Here is a 22963-nt window from a genome sequence, read left to right on the forward strand (position 1 = left end):
TGAGTTTGTGTGCGCACGCGTGCACGTGTGTGGATGTGTGTGTGTGTGTGTGTGTGTGTGTGTGTGTGTGTGTGTGTGTGTGTGCGCGCGCACGCGCATGAGTGTGTGCATGTGTGTACGTTTGTGTGTGTGATACTTGATACCGTGTCAAATGTTTGGGTTTGAGTGTGTCTATGAGAGTGAGTAATTTTTTTTAAACTTTCTGGTCATGTTACCCATGTTTACAGTGAATATAAATGTATTCAGGAACCATTGTTATAAACATTATAACATTCTCTATATTTTTGCATAGACAGCTACGACAGTGCTCGACTCTTTAATGTCTTAAGTGTCTTTACCGTTGGCCGGCACCTCTAACAGGACTGGTGTGCGTTGCACGTCTGTGAACTGTAATGAGACGTACCTGAACTTCTTGGCACACTGGGCCTCTCTGATGTAATCACACTCCTTCTCCAACTCCTTCCTCATCACTTCTATGAGATGCTCTGGAAACAGACCTAAATACCGGGGTGGACAGTAAGAATTACATTTAGTTGAGTACTGTACTTAAGTAAATGTGTTGTATCTATTTTAATTGAGTATTTTTCCTTATTTCTTTTGGGAAGCTTATATCTTCCACTCCACTCCATTTCAAAGACACATCATTGTACTTTTGACTCCACTACATTTCTAGGGGGTCCCCAGTTAAGTCATTGATAGTGATGAACCAAATGGACCCTTATGGGTCTGTACCTCGTCTGGTCCCAGGCTACTGTCTGTACCTCTGACAGTGTACCAATTTGAAGTTCCATTTGAACACTGCCAGTGTTGAATTAACACTGAGGATTTTACAGTGACTGGGGTCCAGAGATGAAAAGAAAACATATGAAATGGGGGTCCGTTGCCTAATGCATAGGCAGCAGTTACGGGAGGTGTTTGTGTTTAAAAATGTTGAGAATCACTGATTCAGTGAATAATTCTTAGAATAATTCTGCTTTGGCAGATGTAGTCGAAGTTACATCAACAACAAGTGAGTGAAAGAGACAGAGGGAATGTTATTGCTCAAGAAAGACAAGAGATAACAGAGAGAAACAAAGGCTTGTGGCTCGTAGGGCGAGTTCTAAATAAAACAAATGAAAAAAGTCTTTACCTTCGGGCAGAGCGTTGCTCATGCTCAGTACTGTCATCAGGTTGTTGACATCACTGTGGATACTCTGAGCCACACCCGGGTACTGAAGGGACAAACAGAGCAGGGAGACAAAAAGGCAAAGTGTCACGGTTAGCAGCGTCACACAGATCAATAACACGGTGTGATGTGATCTGCAATTTTCTGTATATTTGCGACAACACCGGTGTCGAACACTTAAGTGGTTAAGGTCGATTTAGTCCAAAAATTACAAATTATTTGAGTCAATTTGTCGAAAAAAAGAAGAGTTTCTAGATTATTTGATTAATCAGAGAAGTATTCAGCAGAATAATCGTTAATAATAATAAATAATCAAGAGTTGCAGCCCGAATGTTATCATGTATGTGTAGACTGGAGCCCCAAGGGGACACACACGGTAGAAAAGGGGGGGGGGGGATAAACAGAGATCACAAGTTTTCTCTGTTTATCAACAGAGTTAAAATTGTAGAGGAAAATGCGTGTCCCTATAAACATGTTTTCAGAGTAATAATTGATCAATCTAAGTCATAAATGAGTAATTATGTGTTTTATTCTAGCTGACCCTGAGGATTTTACTTTGTACTGATTAACAGAGGAACACAAAAACAACACTTAACCGTCAAGTGGATCTGATTAGAGCTCCTCGTTACAGGACAAAAACATCATCCAAGTGTGTGATTAATTTGTGGCATGTGGAAAAACACTCACAGATCATGTGGCACTCTTCTCATGTACGTGGACATATTTCTGTGTCTTTGTACACAAGCGTATGCGTGTCTGAATGAGCATGTGTTCGTGTGAGAAAGGAAGCGAGAAAAGCAGTCATGCCAGAAAACATCATTCATCAGCAACACTTGTTTCTACTAACCAGCTAGGCCTATGTTATCAGAACACACACACACACACACACACACACACACACACACACACACACACACACACACACACACACACACACACACACACACACACACACACACACACACACACACACACACACACACACACACACACACACACACACACACACACACACCTGTATTTTCATAGCAACCTCCCGGCCATCTTTCATCCGGGCCAGGTGAACCTGTCCGATGGAGGCTGCAGCAAACGGCCGCTCTTCAAAGCTCTCCAGCTTGTCTCTCCAGTTAGGACCCAGGTCATTGTCCACCGCTTTCTACACAAACACAACACAACACACAATCTTAACAACTTTCAATCTGTCATCTTTATTTGGGGCATTTAATTGTATCCGAAAATGTGTAAGATTTGACTGTCTATAATGATTATGTGGTATCATTTCAATTATATTTTTTCTGTATATCAATTGGGATATAATAATCAATGTAGGGGACCTAGTACAGAGCCCAGGGGGACCACGGTGAACAAAATATATAGGGTTTAAGTGATTATAGCTCAGCCTGAAGGTTGAGACACATACACCTTTGCAAAGCACTGGGATTTCAATTTACATTTTGTTTTGTTTTGGGGCTCTTAGTCAGTAAAGGTAGGCAAGACAAACAGTTGAGTAGACAAACAGAAGACACATGAACAAAAAACAGAAGAGGAGAGGAGACAGAAATAGAACTGTACCAGCATCTGTTTGATAGGCATGAAGTCGGCACTCTGCCTGACTCGCTCGAAGATCTTGGCGAGCTGGGGGTTGATGAAGGCATCGTCTGGAACACACACAAACACAACTGGGTTTGTCTCCACGGTGCCACAGTGCAGGGCAGTGGGAGCGGCGCATGGTGCGTCAGTGGGCTAAGCTTGCATACCACATACCTTCACACAATGGACTGATGACCGCATGGTTCGGTGAGAGAGGTACAGGGCACTACAGTGCAACCAATAATAATAATAATAATAACTATCAATAACAATCAATAGATGCATCTGTCTGTGTGTATGTGTGCATTCACGTGTGCATAAATCCACACCGATGTCTGCAGCACCTGATTGAAAACAGGTGTACTTGTCCGTTAATATATTTAATAAAACATGTCCCTATGGAGAAAGTATATGTACGATGTACACATATCCTTTTGTGCACTCCAGCATACCTGGCCCCTGTTGGATAAGCCTGGGCAATGAGGAATGCCTGGGAGATAATACACGTTCATAATCTACATAATACCCTGCTGTACACTTCCCATGTTTGAGTTTGAGAGAAAACTCAAAACGAAGTTCTTAAAATAAAGTACTTAAAGTAGTCCCTGACCGCTCACTGACTGTTACACATAACTATTAGAGGCATGCCTTTGCTCAAAGGCACATGATTTGAGGTCAAAGGCGTTCAGAACCATTTAAGAAATTCATCAGGAGAATTCAGTCGACGCAGAGCCTCCACTTTCTGTCTTTGCATGAGCGGCTTTAACCTTCAGGAAAATGGATCTCTTTCATGGGCTACAGGCAGTAGAAAAGCTATTTGGGCAACACTGAAACATTCTAACTTGTATAAAATAGAGCAGTGATTCTCAAACCTTTTAATTTCAAGAACTCCCATAACTCTGAGTAAGGGGCCATTTGGTTCCATTTGTAGACCAAAGTTACAGACCTTTAAGGGTCCACTTGGAATCCCCTCAAGAAACCCAGAGGGTCCTTGGACCCCACTTTGAGAACCACTGAAATGGTTCCAGAAAATGTTGGGAAACCACTACTGTAGACAACTTTACCAAACTGGGTCAAGAAGGGTATCCTATCAGAGTATCCTATCGTGTCAAAGGTCAAAAGACAACCAGCCGAGGTGGAAAAACAGTAATAAACAAAAACATAACCGATGACATGTTTACGACCGTTGCTCCACCACCATCTACTGTATCTGTGATATAAGTGGTAACGTAATTACTCACAGGCAGCTGTCATGTGCATATGTGCTGTTTACGCTGGATGCTGCAACTTGAGCACAGAACATGGCATGTTCTGGAGTTGTAAACAAGTTACACAAAAATATATATTAAGGTATTATATAAAAAATTATATAATACCAGAGAGGGTTGTGTAAGAATTATTGGCTTTGATGGAAATTAGGTGTAGTTCCATTTGATGCAGAAACTCAACATAATTGCTTTGATGCAAGTAACATTAACGAGTGTCAACGAGCGTCAGCTGAACAGTGACACACACACACAGATAAAAAAAAAGCCCTTGAATATGCCTGAAGACATGACAGTGTTTACTGGGATTATGGTAAGCTTACATTTCATATCGCAAACACCATCCAGTAAAACTCCAGTAACTTTAACCAGTAAGAAAAAATTATACAAAATAAACAAATACATTCCATCGATTTTGGGAAATTGTGAATGGATTTTGATTAGTTGAAAAAAAGAATCACGATCTTTACATGATTCGATTTTTTCCAACACCCCTAATTCTCACCATTTCCTTTTTTTTATAATCATTAATTCATCATTATCGAGGCAAAGGAAAATAACGTGACATTGATTTAAAGTCATATCACCCAGCCCCTGGCCTACATCAACCGCACTGTGTGTGTGTGTGTGTGTGTGTGTGTGTGTGTGTGTGTGTGTGTGTGTGTGTCTCACCTTGTATGCTGAGCATCTGGCCCAGTTTGAGTGCGGCTCCTCTGACTTTACACAGTGTGCTGACGATGCGCTCTGCGTTGGCCTCCGACAGGAAGGGGCTGGAGTCCGTTATGGCCTTCTTGCCGTTCTCACCTGCAACTGCAACCACAAACAAAACCCGCATATGCTTACAACACAAACTGATAAGGCAAGAAAACCCATTTTTCCACAGCCTAGTATAAGGAATTGAACAAATTCTATTTTCGATTATAACCGGAAAAGTAATAGGCTCTATTCACAGCCATATTATTAAGACATTCACAGGTGTTACCAATGATACTAATGAAGGCTCTGTTCCATTCTGGTCAAACAGAGTCAGGGTGCTGATATTGTGCGTGTTGGCTCACTGGAAACACTCCGTTACACCAGTGGGTCTACAGTTGGGGTCCAGGGACCCTAATGGGCTTCCAAATGGCCCCTTACAGGTGTGTAACTCTGAGAGCGAACAAATGGAACCAAATGGACCCGTAAGGGTCCATTTGGTTCCATTTGTACACTCAGAGTTATGGGGGTCGTGGAAACCACTGTGCTACACTAAATGGAACAGAGCTTTCATTAGTATCATTGGTAACACCTGTGAAGGAAGTGATAATATGGCTGCTGTGCCTAGAGCCTATCGATTGAATGATCGCTAAGAAAATGATCGATAGTTATACAGGCCTAAATCATTTTGTTCCTACAAACGATGGAGCTCTCGTGCAATTCAAAACCCCCCAGGAAGGAGGTGATGGTCAAGGCAAGAAAGCATATGAAATTTAAAAACATGTAAGCTTCCACAGATAGTCAGGAAGGGATCAGCAGAACACTCAAAACCTTTTTTTTTAAACTTTAACTTTATAGCACGGGACGCTTTGCCTTGCGCTTTGTCAAGTGCTACAGTATATATATGGCAAAAGGCGTTGTGCTATAAAGTTTGATGAAGCGTTAAAAAGGAAAGTCGTCCATCTGCTTTTTGAGTGTTGCGCTGGTCCCTTCCCGACTACCTGTGGAAGCTTACATGTTAATATATATACACTATATATGTCAGTAGGTCATCAGCCACTCTGTTAAACTCTGTCTGGTGCTGCCTTTGAAGTTCAAACAGCAGTAAGAGATTTACACACAAATAGACACTTGCCTAGGCAGCTCAGTTACAATGCAACTGATGTGCTCGCGCACACAGACACACAGACACACACACACAGCAGATTTACCAGTTTGCTGGGTCACAGCTGTGTTTTGGGGATTAGTGGGCTCATACATGACTCCTTGTTTATTTAAGAGGTCATTTAATCAGGTTACTGGCACAGTTCCTCATACTTATGACATCATCTATGACATATGATATGACTCCGTATTTGGGTAAGTTTCAGGCCGCTCTGAGCGCATACGCTGACTGACTGTTGTTCACATAAATACACTCACAGTAGCTTCTCTTCTGTATAACTGTAACAGCCTGATCACCTGGGCCCAAGAGTTCAAAACTCCCAAAACATTATTGGGAACACTTTCATATAGAGTCTGTGGTCATAGAATTATCAAAGCAAACTATGTCTAAAAGAAGACATAAGAGATAAGTTTGATTAATCAAATAATATCTGATCCCAAAATCCAAATCTTTGATCCATTTGGATAGGGACTAAAAGTTTTGAACTCTTGGGCCTAGATCTCTATATATATGACCGTCTGCTTTTGTACCGTGTACTGTAATTTCAGCAGGAGCAGTGTAGAATGAAACATGAGGGAGTGTGTGGATGTTAATGTGTTACCTGTTGTCTCAGGGGACCTCATGCTCTTCTTGGCTACTTCTGCCAAGGCTCCGAAACCCAAGCCGACGGCAAGACCTAGGACACACACACACAAATACTTTAGGGCATTTTACTATAATATTTATGTGTTGTACTGTATGTCTTAAACTTTGACTCTTATGGGGGCTTTTTTAAGTTAATTTTTACAGCATATACATTACATTTACTATAGACATACTATAGGAAAACCTCAAAGTTGAAATAGTAAAGCTAAACACACAGGATTTAAAAGAGACATGAAGAGTCAAATAGACACACAAGTAATAGCAGGGTTAGTATCCCGATAGTGATACTGATGCTTTTAAAAGTTGTTTTGTTTACATAAAAGGGGTCATATTTTTTACTTCTACAGTAACAAAATGGTAAACTTGGACATCAAAACAACATCGTCCAATAACATTATGTTCAATTGGACGGTATTGCACTTTTCAGCACTCATTCACATCGACCGAGAAAATGGACTAATCAAATAGCCTTAAGTGCCATGTTTATTGGAGTAAAACAACTCAAAACACATCTCTTTCTCTCTGCCATAGCCAGGAGGTTTATGGTTGAATGTGCATGCATGTGCTTGTGCTTGTCTGCAGGAAATTGCAGCTACAGTCATTTCTCTACAGCCTTCCATGACAGTCCACTAAAGCGCAATGCTGTATCATTATAGTAGAGTAAACAAAAAGATCGACTTTGCAGCTTTTTATAGTCCTGCACAAAGTAGCCAGATTGACCACTTTCAACCTGCCATCATTATAGGCGAAATGTTCAAAAACCAAAATAGCAGATTTGCAAGCTCACAACTTGAGCTTGTAGATCAGGTACTTTCGCAATGCTCACTCACGCCTCTATTTACTTAAGTGGTTAAGTAAGCAAATGTGATGATAGGCCCTGCACACAGTAGGTATGCTGAGAGAAACATGTTGATGCATGTAGGGTGGTGCATGCGCGGTGCCGGTGCGTGCACAGTGCATGCTATAAAAGAAAAGCGTGCGTTTGTACGATTGAGTGTAGCCTAACGAGTAAAGAGTGAGCGAGAGAGGGAGGACGGATGGGCATGAGAAATGTGACAGAGAGATGGTGTGCATTTGTGTGTGTGTGTGTGTGTGTGTGTGTGTGTGTGTGTGTGTGTGTGTGTGTGTGTGTGTGTGTGTGTGTGTGTGTGTGTGTGTGTGTGTGTGTGTGTGTGTGTGTGTGTGTGTGTGTGTGTGACCCTGCCAGCCCCCCTCCATCTTATGTAACACTACTACATTAGGTAACGCTTACTCAGCCAGCATCTGAAATGTCAGTGTCAACAATCAAATCAAACTTTATTTATATAGCACATTTACAACAGCTCAAAGCCGACCAAAGTGCTGAACATGGTTAAAATAAGGTAATTTAGACACAAAGAGGCATCAACAAATGATATATACACAGGACCAAAAACAAGAGAGAAACAAAAGAGAAACAAAACAATGCAGAGTTAGGACAGAAAAGGATAGCTAAATGCGACTAAAAGCAAGAGAGAATAAGTGAGTTTTTAGTAAGTTTTTTAAAGCCCCAATCGACTGGGCAGATCTAATGGGGAGGGGCAACAAATTCCAGAGCCTGGGTCCCGCAGCCGCAAAAGCACGGTCACCCCTACTCCTCAAATTAGTCGTATGAGGGACCAGCAGTAGCTTATCCGCAGACCTCAAGGCCCTTGTTGGAATATAGGGCTCAATTAAGTCAGAGAGATAGGACGGAGACAGGCCGTGAATGATTTTAAATACAAATTAAAGAACCTTAAAATCAATTCTAAAATGAACAGGGAGCCAATGAAGAGTGGCCAGGACTGGTGTTATGTGGTCGCGTTTTTTAGTGCCGGTGAGGAGGCGGGCGGCTGCGTTCTGGACCAGCTGTAGACGCCTAAGTGAAGCCTGATCAATGCCAGTATAAACAATGAGATGCTGAAGTACACAGAGGCAGAGACACTGTGTGTGTGTGTGTGTGTGTGTGTGTGTGTGTGTGTGTGTGTGTGTGTGTGTGTGTGTGTGTGTGTGTGTGTGTGTGTGTGTGTGTGTGTGTGTGTGTGTGTGTGTGTGTGTGTGTGTGCGTGCACGCATTAGCCGAGCTGGTCAACATCTACCCATCACAGGGAGAAAGACTCATAGCTGTTACCTTATGTAAATTAAGTTTTGTTAGTTGCTAGTTATACTTTGCAGATATACGGTGTATTGGTTTGCGTGCATGTTGGTTTGCATGTGTGTGTGTGTGTGTGTGTGTGTGTGTGACTGTATACTAAAGACAGATCACTCAGGCTCCGCATGGGATACGAGACTCCCTTTTCCCCTCATAAACTTAATTTAAATTGCCCCGCCAAAGTTTAAGAAACTTTTAATAATAATAGCTCAAACTTATATAGCTTTTCTAAGTACCCAAAGTCGATTTACATCTTATACAACAACAGCCAAAAAGTTTACCTAAGTAAGGAAACATTGTTTACTTTTCAAAAGAAGCCAGTCAGAGAAGTGGAACAGCAAGATCCATCTAAAAAAAATTACCACACCTGACATCCTACAAGTATGGTTGACCTCGAACCGCAAGTGAGGAATGCAAAACAAGTTAAGACATTCAGGCGTCGACTAATTACCAGCAGGAGTTAGAAATCAAATGGAGATTCTGCTGCGCAAAGATGGCCAGACGCACATTCCCCCCTCGCAGACCACCTGACTGACCTTTTCTTCACTGACATTTTGTTGCTGTCGGGCAGAAACCTTTTATCTCCAGTTTTTTTTCATAAATGAATGCCCTACTTGATCATACTACACAAAAGTATCAAAAGTAGCAGATCCACAAGCTCGAAACGACGCATTTTGATATGCTCCTTTAAAAGTAACAGTTTTGGATACATGAGTTTTCAACCCGACAAATACAGATCACAGCTAATAGGCTCTATTCACAGCAGCCATATTATGAAGACATTCACAGGTGTTACCAATGATACTAATGAAGGCTCTGTTCCATTCATGGTCAAACAGAGTCAGGTCAGGGTGCTAATATTGTGCATGTTGGCTCACTGGAAACACTCTGTTACACCAGTGGGTCTACAGTTGGGGTCCAGGGACCCTCATGGACTTCCAAATGGCCCCTTACAGGTGTGTAACTCTGAGAGTGTACAAATGGAACCAAATGGACCCGTAAGGGTCCATTTGGTTCCATTTGTACACTCTCAGAGTTATGGGGGTCGTGGAAACCACTGTGCTAGACTAAATGGAACAGAGCCTTCATTAGTATCATTGGTAACACCTGTGAATGCTGTGAATAGAGCCTATTAGAGTGAAGGATGATCTCTGCGTTGCATGGACAACATCAAGTCCATGTCATTAAAACCTGCAGTAAGTTGTAATATTACTCTTTTCAAACAGCCTGTTTAAGAAAATGTACCTATATTACGGCCCTGATTTGTAACTAATATAGCTGGTTTTGCCATTTGATTTATTGTTATGAGTATTGCAGCTCTGTAGGTGTGCACAAGCGTGTTTTTTCAGTGCGTGTATATGGTTTGATTGATGAGTTGTGAAGGAGGGGAGTCACGTGACTTGCCAATATTTTTCTTGGCGGTTGAGAGCCAAAAAGGTTGAGAACACTGGTTTAGACAGCATGGTGTTTAGACAGATGCAAGGTTTTGTTTACCCTGGATCCTAGTTTATCTGAGGCCATACATTATCTTCTTTCCACTCGGGCGACTATTTATTCTGTCGTTGATTGACTATGTTTAATGTCATTTACTCTAATTTATCACTTACATTGTGTACACTGTACATTGTGCCCAATAGGCTCTATGCACAGGAGCCATTTTGAAGAGAAATTGGGCCTCTCCTTACTTCCTTCACAGGTGTTACCAATGATACTAATTGAAGGCTCTGTTCCATTCTGGTCGAACAGAGTCAGGATGCTGATATTGTGCATCATGTTGACTCGCTGGAAAGATACACCAGTGGGTCTCAAAGTGTGGTCCAGGGACCCTCATGATTCCTTGGGGGTTCTAAATGTCACCTTAAAGGGTGTGTAACTGAGAGTTATGAGGGTCCTTGAAATTAAAAGGTTTGAGAACCACTGTAGTGCATGAAATGGACAGAGCCTTCATTAGTGTCATCGGTAAGTCCTGTGAAGGAAGTAAGGAAGAGGCCCAATTTCTGTCTAATATGGCTGCTGTGCATAGAGCCTATTACATGTATATCTTGAAATTGCACATGGTTAGTTACCACGTGGAGTCTACAACGTCCACAACACGGTACGCAAAAAGGGTGTGAGAGAGAGAGTGACAGAGAGAGAGGGAAACAGAGAGAGAGACACAGAGAGACAGAGAGAGCGAGAGAGGCAGAGGGCTAGAGAGAAACAGTTCAGACACCTACTAGTATATATTTATGTGGGAGCCGCTGCTCTACAATAAACTCTGGATTGGTGATGACACTGTGATGTCATCGGGGCATCCCCCAGTGGTCTATTAATAAACTAAATTACAATTGTTAACTTAACTCTATATACAGTAGTGCAGCTATAATCTATATTTCTATTAAATGGGGCTATACTGTAGGTTGGGCAATATATTATAAATTTGTTTTTGTTTCAAAATATTTTGGTCCACAAAATCAGCTAGATTAGCTAAATAACAATAATAAAATAAATATATAAACCACTCATTGTTATAACTTTGCTTTCATTAAGGCCACAAAGTGGCTTCAAACTTAGTGGGCGTTATTATGTTAAATAACCGTTAATTATAGATCAGGGGGGTGGGAGCCCAAAATGTAGTGACAAACAGAAGAACATTTTGTGGAAACAGTTCTTAACAGCACGCCAGTAACACCATCGCTTTAATCCCTCAAGAGGAACTTGTTTTGAACAGGTTGCTATTGGATTACTTTACTGTCTTTAGACACGGAAACAAGCACTTTGTAACTGTGTCACCTAACACTGCCAGGAGAGAGAAGGGTAGAGTGAGCTATCATCACCCCCCCCCCCCCCTCCCTCGCCCCCACTCCGCACAGTCATTCTCTGCCTGACCTTAACCACTACAAACATGTAGTGCCATGGAGTCGATAAAGCCTTCATTTATACTTTATCTACAATAAAAGCTTTAAGTTGAGGCATGCAGGCTGTGTCTGTGGGTCTGCCTGTGCCGGGCGGACACCTGTCGAAGACCAAATCGTTTTGGTCAAAACGTGGTGTGTTTTTGCACGGTAAAATATATTTCGGAGCATAAATCTGTCGTGTAAGACCCTTTCTTTTTGGCCGCACAGGTATGCTGGACATGCCCGACATCAGCGCCGATAGGCTCTATTCACAGCAGCCATATTATGAAGACATTCACAGGTGTTGCCAATGATACTAATGAAGGCTCTGTTCCATTCTGGTCAAACAGAGTCAGGGTGCTGATATTGTTGCATGTTGGCTCACTGGAAACACTCTGCTAGACCAGTGGGTCTAAAGTTGGGGTCCAGGGACCCTCATGGGCTTCCAAATGGCCCCTTACAGTGTGTAACGGGTCCATTTGGTTCCATTTGTACACTCTCAGAATTATGGGGGTCATGGAAACCATTGTGCTACACTAAATGGAACAGAGCCTTCATTAGTATCATTGGTAACACCTGTGAAGGAAGTGTTAACATGGCTGCTGTGCATAGCGCCTATATGCTCATATACAGTACGGACATGTCTGACAGTGCACAAGACAACATTGTTGTTGACCGGTCAGTCGCTACCGGTGTGTGTGAGACTATTTCAGGGCAACACCTGCCGTTCTTAATGTACACAGAAACACGCCCACGCACACACAGGTTGCAAGGCCAGCCATTGGGGTCAAACAGAAGATTAACGAACCTGCGTAATCTGTGAGCAGCACAAACCCACACCAGGATTAGAACTCAGCCCAGAGCTCACTGCTCTCTGGTTCTACGTCTCTCCTTGTCTGGTATCTCTGTTCATCTCTCTCTGTCTGCGTCTCTTCTTGTTTTGTCTTTTTGGGTCTACAGCCGTGGTTCTCAAAGTGCGGTCCACGGACCCTCAGGGTTCTTTTGAGGGGGTTCTAAATGGACCCTAACATGTCTGTAACTTTTGAGAGTTATGGGGTACTGGAAATGAAAATGTTTGAGAGAGCCACTGGTCTATAGGAATACAAGGCCGACCCATGCGGCAGCTTAATTGTCTGGATTCGGTTAATCTAATCTATGCGGTAAAGAACAATCCATTTCCAATATGTCTGCATAATTCTCAAGAAGAGTTTTGTTAATGTTGTTGTTGCTGAGTGGACAGAGCAGACAGACCTTGGTACAAGCCTATAACAACATAATAACATCAAGGGCAGACGGTTCCAGGATTAGGCGTTAACGTGAGGTCAGAAATGACCTGAGGATTATAAGGTTAAAGTTGGAGTGCCGCAGACATATTATTTCCTCCTAGATGATGAGCCTTGGGTGTTACTGTTATACGGTATATACCGATTTCTTAAAAAACGGTATTTCTGCAGACACAACAGCTCATTAACACTTAGCCTGCCCTAATTATTTCAGATTTTTTGCTGTTTTCTGCCAGAGATTTTTCATTGAAATTAAAAAAATACTCAGGAGCCGAGATACAGAATTTTTAAGTTTTGAGTTAACAAGGAAGTGGATAGGAGTCTAGATCTTTGAAAAATCATATCTCCTTGGTCTTTTGGTCAAATAAAAAAAATTAAAAAAAATCAATAGAACGCATTTATGCGATCTTGGCGGCCAAGTGCACTATTTAATAGATCGCATTTATGCGTGATTGGCAGAAATTGAGTTAAAAGAATGATGGTTTTGTCTTTGCCCAACTTGCATCCCCTTCCCTCTGACCGTCTCATCAAAGTGCCACATTATCTTGACTACTTTAACATCCCGGTTGTTGAGGTGCATTCACATCAGGAGCAACTTGATTATTTTGAGTGGCATGATTCGACTTTAGGGTCATTATCATGACCTACTTGGGGTTTTGTGTGCACCCCAGTTTTTAGGTTTCTTGACTCAATATTTAGATATTTCATATAAACCTGTCTTCAACAAATGTCGTGTACATACAGTAAGTGTATGCAGTTAGTACAGGAGTTTTCAGCTGGTGGTCCTCTGACTTTGTTTGTTTTTTTACATTTTGCAACTACGTACAGTATCTATTTGAGAGTGGTTTTCCACACCAGCATACCTTAAGAATAAGTACAGGGAGCAGGATTTTTATGAGACGTTTTCCTTATCCACCGCTACGGTCAAGAATAAACAACCTCTGTGCAACTCAAAAAACAAACAAACCCTAAGCTAAGCCCACATACCATAGTATACGCCACTATTGTTGTTGTTTCCAGGCTCAGATACAGCAGAGGGAAATGTGTGTTTTGCGAAATATCTTTCGTCTCTGTCGGCTGGAAACCTCATAATGTCCAAAACTGTCACTTTTCAGGATGCAAATTGAAAATTTGCAAAAAGGAGCAGATCTACAAGCTCAAAACTCTGCTACTTTTGATGCTTTTGTGTGATGCCGTAGCCTGATCAAATAGGGCGTTCATTTACGGAAAAAATACAAAAGGTTGATAAGATAAGAGGTTTGCTAGTGTGGACAGGCAGGAGAGCAGAGAGAGGTGTGGTTTCACACTGGTAGACCAGCATGTTCAATACAGCTACAGACAAACACACAAGACAACCATGAGCATGTCAGACCGACAGACAGACAGACAGGCAGACAGACAGACAGACAGACAGACAGACAGACAGACAGACAGACAGACAGACAGACAGACAGACAGACAGACAGACAGACAGACAGACAGAGAGACAGACAGGTTGTTTACCTCCAAAGTTCACCAGTCTTCCAAGTCGTGTGACGGGCACTTTCCTCTCTCTGGCTCTCTCGCTTAACTAGAGAAGAGACAGGACATATTTAAAATACTTTTCTCTGAACATGTACAGTGGTGTGAACAAAGGCGCTTTGTGTGTGTGTGTGTGTGTGTGTGTGTGTGTGGGGTGGGGGGGGGATAATTGGAATTACATAACCTTAAAAAATGAGGCTATAGAATAAGCTATAAAGTATGAATGATTCATTTGATCTGGCAAGAGAGAGCATGTTTCTCAGCAGAGAGAGAGAGAGAGAGAGAGAGAGAGAGAGAGAGAGACGTCTGTGGTCTTTAAATCAAGTTTAACAGAATAAAATATTTCATATTAAAAAGAGATCGTTTTTTTTAATAATAAAGAATATTCTAACATCATTTTGGGCCAATTTTGACAGCCCTAGAGTGTGTGTGTGTGTGTGTGTGTGTGTGTGTGTGTGTGTGTGTGTGTGTGTGTGTGTGTGTGTGTGTGTGTGTGTGTGTGTGTGTGTGTGTGTGTGTGTGTGTGTGTGTGTGTGTGTGTGTGTGTGTGTGTGTGTGTGTGTAACCGCACCATCTGTTTGTGAGGTTTACTGGTGTCCCTCTTGCCCTGTCTGGCTTTCTCCAAGTCTGCGGCGGTCAGCCCCCCCACCACCGTAGGGTCCTGATGGTACTGCCTGACCATGTCCCAGTAGTAGGGCTGTCTGAGAACATGCCTACTCGGATCGTGGTGGAAGACGTTCTGGTGGCAAAAACGGTGGTAGGACCTGGTCTGTCCGGTGAACTGTGAGCTGGGATCTTTGTAGCCCTCGAACAACGACTTCTTCCCGCTTCCTCCCGCGAACGCTGTGTGGTCGGCCACTTCCTCGCCGCTCATCATCCCTTCCTGCTCCCTGATCTGGGCCATCATCTCCGGGTCTACCTGTGGGAAGTCTTCGAATTCCGAGTCGAATTCCGACGACGTTTGCTGCTGCTGCTGCTGCTGCTGACCAGTCAGCCCCTGGTAAAACAAACACACACACACACGCTCTTCAATAAGTAGTCATAGGACCTGAAGCCGATTCTATATGTCTCCTAAATCTCAACAGTATTCTTTAAAACGTATGTTTCTATATCAGTGGTGCTCAAACTTTTTCATGTCAAGGACCCCCAAAATTATATTTATTTGGCCGCGGACCCCATTTTTGAATAGCCAAAGTGTAAAATAATGCTTTTTAACTCAAATGACACAGTTCCAGGTCTTAATGGGTTAAATGAATATTAAATACATTTCCTACCGTTTCTTTTTTTTTACCAAATTCAACTTGGCGTCTTTACTTTGGGCATGTAATTATAGGTCAATATTCATTTAAATAAATACATTTAAACATTTTCAGAAATAGTGAAAATAGACGATTTTGCTGCCATTTTACACCATTTTCGTGTGACAACTTATGTGGTTAAATGTCCTCGATTAAACAATTCTCACAAACACACACACACACACACACACACCTGCACCGTCATCATAGCAGCGGCGATGCCTTGCTCAGCAGTCATTTGGAGTTGTTCAGCCACTGCACCAACCGCTGGGATCCCTGTGATAGAGAGGATAGAACACTTTACTTCAAGGTCCGATCTGTAATGCATTATATTATATCTATATTATAATGCACTCATAACATTGGATTCTAACTGGATGTCGTTTCACATTTTCTACCAATTTAAAGACATTTTAGGGTGTGTTCGGATGTGCACACCAGGAGCCAGTTGCACCACCTCACACTAAGTTCAAATTTAGCCTAGTAATAGCTTAAATGGTGTTTAAAAAGCCATTTAACTCATTTAGCTGGGAAAGTATCTCTGTCATTTTTAGAATTCTTTGGCTATTCAAAAATAGCAGATATACAAGTTCATAGTGCCGCGCTATGAGCTTGTAGATCTGCTATTTTTTGTTTTTATGTTAAAATTTGTGCAAATCTTTAAATATTATGAATATGAATTCAAAGATTTGCACTCATTTTCGCGTTTTTTCAAAAAAATAGCAGTTCTACAAGCTCACTTGTATATCTGCTATTTTTGAATAGTCAAAGAAATCTAAAATGACAGAGATACTTTCCCGGATTGAATGCTTTTAAGCTATAGGCTCAGTGCCTTATATCCGAACGCACCCTTAATAGAGGGGAGTAAGAGTGTGATTTTAAATGCCAGCGGTCGTACAGTACCTGTCCCACTGCGCAGGGCGTTGGCCTGTGTCTCCATGAGCGCCTGGCTCACCTTGGCCAGACCTCGCATCACCATAACCATGTCTCCTGCCATTATAGACTGCAGAGAGAGGGAGAGGTATTAATTTTAAAAAATGTACTCCTTATCTTGTCTCTATTAGTTGTTTTTAATATGTATTATAACTATTATTTTGTATCAAACTGTTTATGTCAGTAATGCTTTGGCAATATGAGAACTCTTGTCATGCCAATAAAGCATATATGAAATCAAATTGAGACACAGAGAGAGAGAGAGAGAGAGAGAGAGAAGGGATAGAGTGAGAAAAAGAGAAAGATGGGTAAGATTTCATCATCAATAATATATTAAAGGGATATTTCACTTTCAAAAAAACGTTTGGTCATTTTATCATCTACTCAGGCCTTTGTGAGCCCCTCAGACAGTTTTTAAGTTGCTCTATTCAGTATTTATATATTTGATATTCATTTTATCAAACACGCCCCCTTCCTATACAAACCCATTGTAACTTCAAACTCCATTTAAACCATGTTAGATTCATCAAAAACACCCATCCTTGATTCTGGTGACTCACCCTGCCCCCCTACTACGCGAGGGGGCCGTGTTTTTTCAATTACTTTTTTCATTGAATATATTTTTTTTTAATTTAAAAAATAAAATACAATAAAAAAATAAAATAAAATAAATGAAAAAGGGGGGCGGGCTGGAGTCTAATATCTTAATCAGTAACATGGTGCAACCTAGCATGAAATACCTGAGAGAGAGAGAGAGAGAGAGAGAGAAAGAGAGAGAGAAAATGATAAAGCCTCATTTATACTTTGTCACTTAACAAAAATGACACGCACAGTAGCTTGTGAGTTAGTCCAGGCAGATACACTCGTGGAGAGGTTTACAGTACATACACCATTATGCGGGTGGTTCATTATGTGACGTGTCAAGCAGCTGACCCTGACGTGTCAAGCAGCTGACCAATTTGGCGCTCTATTTAAGATCACCCCCCCCCCCCAGGCCCCCACACACCCCACCCCCCATTCACTGTTGTTGTTGTTGTTCCTCTCACTGTCACTGAAGGTTGGGATGTTTTCTTTTTTTTTTGCACCCACCACCACCCCCACCAGTGGGTTCTGCTTTCCCTATGGCAGTGGTTCCCAAACTGCTAATTATTTTGGGGGGGTCCCGGATGATTAGCTTAATGTGCAAAATTGTTTTCTCACTCAACAGTAAAGAAACCAACATACAGTATAAGTGTATACAGGGTGTCTGCACATTTCTAACGTTACAATTGAATGACTTTTAAGACCTTTTTAACACCAAATTGGCCAAATTGTCAAATATACGTAAGCAAACGTTGTGAAAATAGCCGATCTACAAGCTCACAGCGCCTCGCAGTGCGAGGCGCTGTGAGCTTGTAGATCGGCTATTTTCACAATATTTATCTGTGGAACCGGGTCAAACTAAATGTAATGCCTATAATTCCAAGTGCTTGTCAGGGTGGGGGGGTCCACAGTTCAAATATGATTATTTTGGGGGCCTGAAAAGGTTGGGAACACTTGACCTATGGGTTCTGTTTTCCCCTGGGGGGAATCTAATAACACATACAGTAGCAGAGCCTAGACGCCAAAATCAAAAATATTGTAGTCCCACTTGGTATTTACATTCTAAAATAGAATATCCTCATCACATCATCTAGTCAGACAGTGTGAGGACAGGGAGCAAGAGAGTTCAAATACAGGTGTTGCTGTAGATTTGTGGGCCATATGAAATTATGAATGAATAATCACATGGCAGACCAATTGTCCCTCCAGCAGATATAGATAGATAAGTGTCTGCGAGGAAGCAGCAAATGGGGTGCAAGCTATCCGTCCAGGTGTAAATCTCCTGACCCTCAGCTGCAATCATGAAACTATATTGCATCCTAGTTGATTGTATATCTGCTGTTTTTGAATAGCCAAAGCATAATTTAAAAGGATCGTGATGCTAAAGTAACAAATTTAGCTGGGGACCACCTGGAACCCAAAAGGACCCATTCCTTGAGAGGGGTTCATTCATGAGTTACCTGACTGAAATAACAGCTTTTTCAAGTGAAAAACACGAGAAGAAAAAAGGCTGTTGTCTTCAATGAGCGACACCTTTATACAACAAAAGTTAACTAGGTTTTAAGACACTATGCCTTCAGCCAACTTCTTCAGAATCCTGGCGCTCTCTCAGTAATGGACAAACAGATCAATAACTGTATAACTGTATAACTAACTTGACTAACTCGGAGAAACACAACCCAATCAACAAGCAAAGCAGGCACCTAAATATTCCATTGTTGTTCTATTCTCTAGTAAAAAGTCGGGTGCATACCTGCTGATCCTGATCTTGTCAAAGAAAGTCAAATAATGTTCCTATTGCTCCTATTTGTCAGGCTCTAGTTAGAAGCACAGGTCCTCGCGCTGTGTCAACCGTTTCATTTATGTCACTGCTGCTGGTCCATCTCTGACACTAGCCTGGTAAAGCCCCTCCCTCCGGAAAATCTAATTTCCATTTGATTTCAGGAAGGAGGCTGGCCTGAAGGCTTGTCTGGGTGTTTCTAGCCCGTTCACCAAATGGACGAGCCTATCAGCGTCGTTGCTCATCGCTCTGTGATTGACAGCGACAGTTGGCCAATCAGGTGGCGAGTTCGAGTGAGCCCGAATGGGACCGAGTGCAGCCGAGTGCAGCCGAGTGCAGCCGAAAAAAATGGAACGAGCCGCCATTGTTTTCTGTGGGCAGTTAAACTTTTTACTTTCGATTTTAAAACCTCAAACTTATTTTTTGAGGCCCGAAATTTACTTTTAAGATATCGTTTGGATAGAATTTAGTTGTTTAACTTCATATATGTGGTCAATTAATCATGACAGAGCCCATTTAAAAATACAAATTTAGAGAACCGGCAGGGGTGGGCAGTGACACACATGTATCCGAATAAGGCAACCCATTTTGGGCATGGCCGTCTCAAAAGTCCTGTTGCGTCACATTAGTCTGGAGGTGGTAAAAATGCATTGGCTGAAGTGGGACACTGCTGATTGGCTGAAGGGGTTGACAGTCAACGGTATTACTCCTGCCCAACTCCAGCCCACAGCCAAAATTGCAGAATGGGCGATCATGCCAGACTCACTCCTGAAATAAATTACAAATGAGATTTCCGGAGGAAGGGTTTACCAGGCTAACCTCACACCACCTTCCCCCATACAGCTGTTTCTATGTGTGTGTGCATATGTCAGTGTGTGTTTATGTACGCCTATGTAGGGAGTGAACAAACTCTTTCAGCTGTGACCCAGAAATAGTGTTTTTTTTGGCTTGCTGTGACCCCTCACCCAACCCAGCTGTACTGTAGTATGCAGGGATTAAAGTAAAAACAGATCTGAATCTTACATTTTTGTTAAGGCTAAAGGTTGTTACACACCGGGGCGAACCGGCGAAAATAGCGAATATACGCAAAATTCGGACTCGTTCCGAATAATTAAAAGACGCTTTTTCGCTTCGCTTTTTCGCTTTTTCGCTCCATGTACGGAGCCATTGACTTTATAAGGTTTAAAAAAAAAACGCATTATTCGCACGAAAAAATCGCCCCGGTGTGTAAGGACCTTAAGTCCCAACCTGTGATTCGTGAAACAGTGCTAAAGGAGGCCCCTACATGAGTGCTGTGCTTCATAAACAATTAGCACAATATGTAGAATTATGATGTTTAGCTATTGTCATTATAAAAAAATGTTCTTGAAGTTGAAAGAATTGCAGATTGAGTCTTTTAAACTTTTAACCCATTCTACAAATGTCTTCTAAATCCTAACAGTTTTCAGAAAAACTTATGTTGCTATATCAGTGGTTCTCAAACTTTTTTTCATTTCAAAGACACCCAAATTTTGCACAAATCTTCACGATTTTTCAAAAATAGCAGATCTACAAGCTCATAGCACGGCACGAAGTGACGCGCTATGAGCTTGTAGATCTGCTATTTTTTAATAGCCAACCAATGTGCTATATATCTCTGCTGTCGGGCAGAAACCAACTCCAAAATGTTTCAGGAAATGAAAAAACAAAAAGAAAAAAAAATCAGGAAATGAAAAAAGCCATATTTTTCTTTTAAACAAAGCAATACTACTTCATTAAAGTTGGTATTGTGACTTTATATATTGTCAGATGTGTCATTATATTATCACCACTTTACCCAAATCCAGCTCAAGTGGAGTTAGGAGGTTTTGTCCATCATTGATAAGAACAGCTGACAATGGATCTCCAAGCTCACAATGCATCACAACGCGTGAATTAATGCCCCGATGCTTCATGACACTTTATTATATAGGCCTACTACAATAAGCAGGACTTTAAATATTACAATAACTTCTGCAAAGAGGGGTTCACAGAGTTAACAGTTTCAGTAGAACTAGCGAGAGAAATGCTATATGAACTCATTTCTTGTCACATCACTCTCCTCAGAAAACACTACTAGATTTTAGAAATAGAATTAATTGTTTTCATAACATTAGCGTCAATGCTAAGTTTGATAAACAGGTACACTGCATAGTTACTTTTAACAGACTTAGGGGGGCGGGGGGGGGGAGTAAACCCTGCAGCTGCTCTGTGTGGCAGGCAGGGGAGAGGGGATGGAGTTAGCTGCTTTGGTCTACAGTTTGAGGATCCAATGGATGACATTTATAATACTTTTGTCTAAAAGGTCCGACCAAAAAAGTCCTCGTTTCCGTTGGGGTCCTTGAATTAATTTCATAGACATATATAGTAGCAACCAAACAGTTCAAAAATAAACATACAAATAGAGGGGAAAAAATACCACTTTGTACAAAAAAAGCATGAACAAATAAAAAAATATATACAAAAAAAGGGGGGGTCGTCTGTCTACAGGGAAACTGGTACTAGCTCCTCTTTTGGCCTCCAGAAAAATGAGTTTTTAGGGCTGTTTTGAATGAGCCCAGCGAACTGCATTTTTTGAGGGATGGGGTTAGACCATTCCATACCTTGGTGGCTGTGCTGTAGGAGAATTTGCCCATGTTTGTTTTATGGGTGGGTGGTACCAGAGTCAGGAGGTTTTATCAGAAGCGCTTTTTAATACTTTTCATTGGTTCATCAATATGTTTTTAACCAACACACAGACGTAAAGAGGGTGTTCAATAGCGATGATTTAAATAAAAAAGCTGAACAAAAATGTGTTAGCTGATTTCCTGTCCGACAGCGACGAATATAGCTAAAATCCCGGTTTTAATGGGTTAAACATGGTTTAACGTATGAATTATCTTTGCTAGTTTGACCTATTCTAATACAAGTCAGGCAAATAATTAAATCTAATACATCAGGCAGTTAAATTGATGAAAGTGGTCAAACTATTCCACAACCTTGGAGCAGCATTAGAGGAGACACATTCAGCCTGGTTTACAATTAGTCGTACCACAGTGTCGTGACTCGTGGGCCAAAAATAGACGATTTTACAAGCTCAAAATGCATTGCATCTGTGACGTGTTTGACGTGACAGGAGCAGTTGGTCAGAGGACCTGTAAGGGGCCTGGAGGTGGAATAGAGGGCAAAGGATTTCAGAAATATACTGTATGTTGGTGCCAATCCATGTAGCGCTTGGTTCAAAACCTGCCTATATAAGACCTGCGGCCGATTCTACAAATGCCTTCTAAATCAGTAGTTCTCAAAAACGTTTCCGTAATTCAAAATTATTCAATTATAAAACTTTCAAACACTCAAAAATGTTCAAAAATAACAGATGTACAAGCTTGCTTCGTGGCGTGCTGTGAGCTTGTATATCTGCTATTTTTGAATAGCCAACGCAAACATTTGAAATGACACGGAAACTTTACCCGGTTTTAATGGGTTAATATACTGAACATAAACAGATGCATGTTGTCACATACAGTACCGTAAAGCTATCACATCTTTTCATTACTTAGTCTCATGTACTGTAAACACTTTGTCATTCCAATGTTGCTGTACAACACACACAATTCCGCAAGCCAAGATTGGGTGCTGACCCACCATTTGTGTGACACGGATTTGAAAAGTGAAAGTGTCACTTCTGCATTCCATTCTGTTACAAACTATTAATCTGTGTGTGTGTGTGTGTGTGTGTGTGTGTGTGTGTGTGTGTGTGTGTGTGTGTGTGTGTGTGTGTGTGTGTGTGTGTGTGTGTGTGTGTGTGTGTGTGTGTGTGTGTGTGTGTGTGTGTGTGTGTGTGTGTGTGTCTGTGCGTCTTAAAACATTCTGTGGCAGTGACAACATGCCCCAACGCAATCCCAACACAATGCAGGGCTCCGGGCCAATAGGACAATGTGTTTCCGAAAGGTCTCTGAACCAATCGGTGTGTTCGCACAGAAGGTGGGGCATCAACCAGCCATTCACTCGCGACTCACAC

General features: G+C 41.7%; 1 protein-coding gene across 3 annotated transcripts in view; it reads right to left on the reverse strand.

The window, feature by feature from the left end:
• coq8aa (coenzyme Q8A-a) overlaps window positions 1-22963 on the reverse strand; it is a 40278-nt gene that overhangs the window by 7482 nt on the left and 9833 nt on the right. For 2 of the 3 annotated variants that reach the window (XR_014602504.1, XM_084081574.1), the window contains exons 2-11: window positions 16554-16653; window positions 15844-15926; window positions 14924-15349; window positions 14335-14401; window positions 6480-6554; window positions 4693-4830; window positions 2738-2823; window positions 2181-2321; window positions 1130-1211; window positions 404-497 (exon numbers count right to left, since the gene is read on the reverse strand). Coding sequence is in view for 2 of the 3 variants with exons in the window: in XM_084081574.1 (XP_083937700.1) it covers window positions 404-497; window positions 1130-1211; window positions 2181-2321; window positions 2738-2823; window positions 4693-4830; window positions 6480-6554; window positions 14335-14401; window positions 14924-15349; window positions 15844-15926; window positions 16554-16647 (1286 nt within the window). In the remaining variant the exon portion in view is untranslated. Of the gene's footprint in view, window positions 1-403; window positions 498-1129; window positions 1212-2180; window positions 2322-2737; window positions 2824-4692; window positions 4831-6479; window positions 6555-14334; window positions 14402-14923; window positions 15350-15831; window positions 15927-16553; window positions 16654-22963 lie in introns of all 3 variants that reach the window. The other variant, XM_084081575.1, reaches the window with a different exon arrangement.

Source organism: Gymnoscopelus microlampas, assembly GCF_963454915.1.
Source record: "Gymnoscopelus microlampas genome assembly, chromosome: 16".
Classification (NCBI taxonomy): Eukaryota; Metazoa; Chordata; class Actinopteri; order Myctophiformes; family Myctophidae; genus Gymnoscopelus; species Gymnoscopelus microlampas.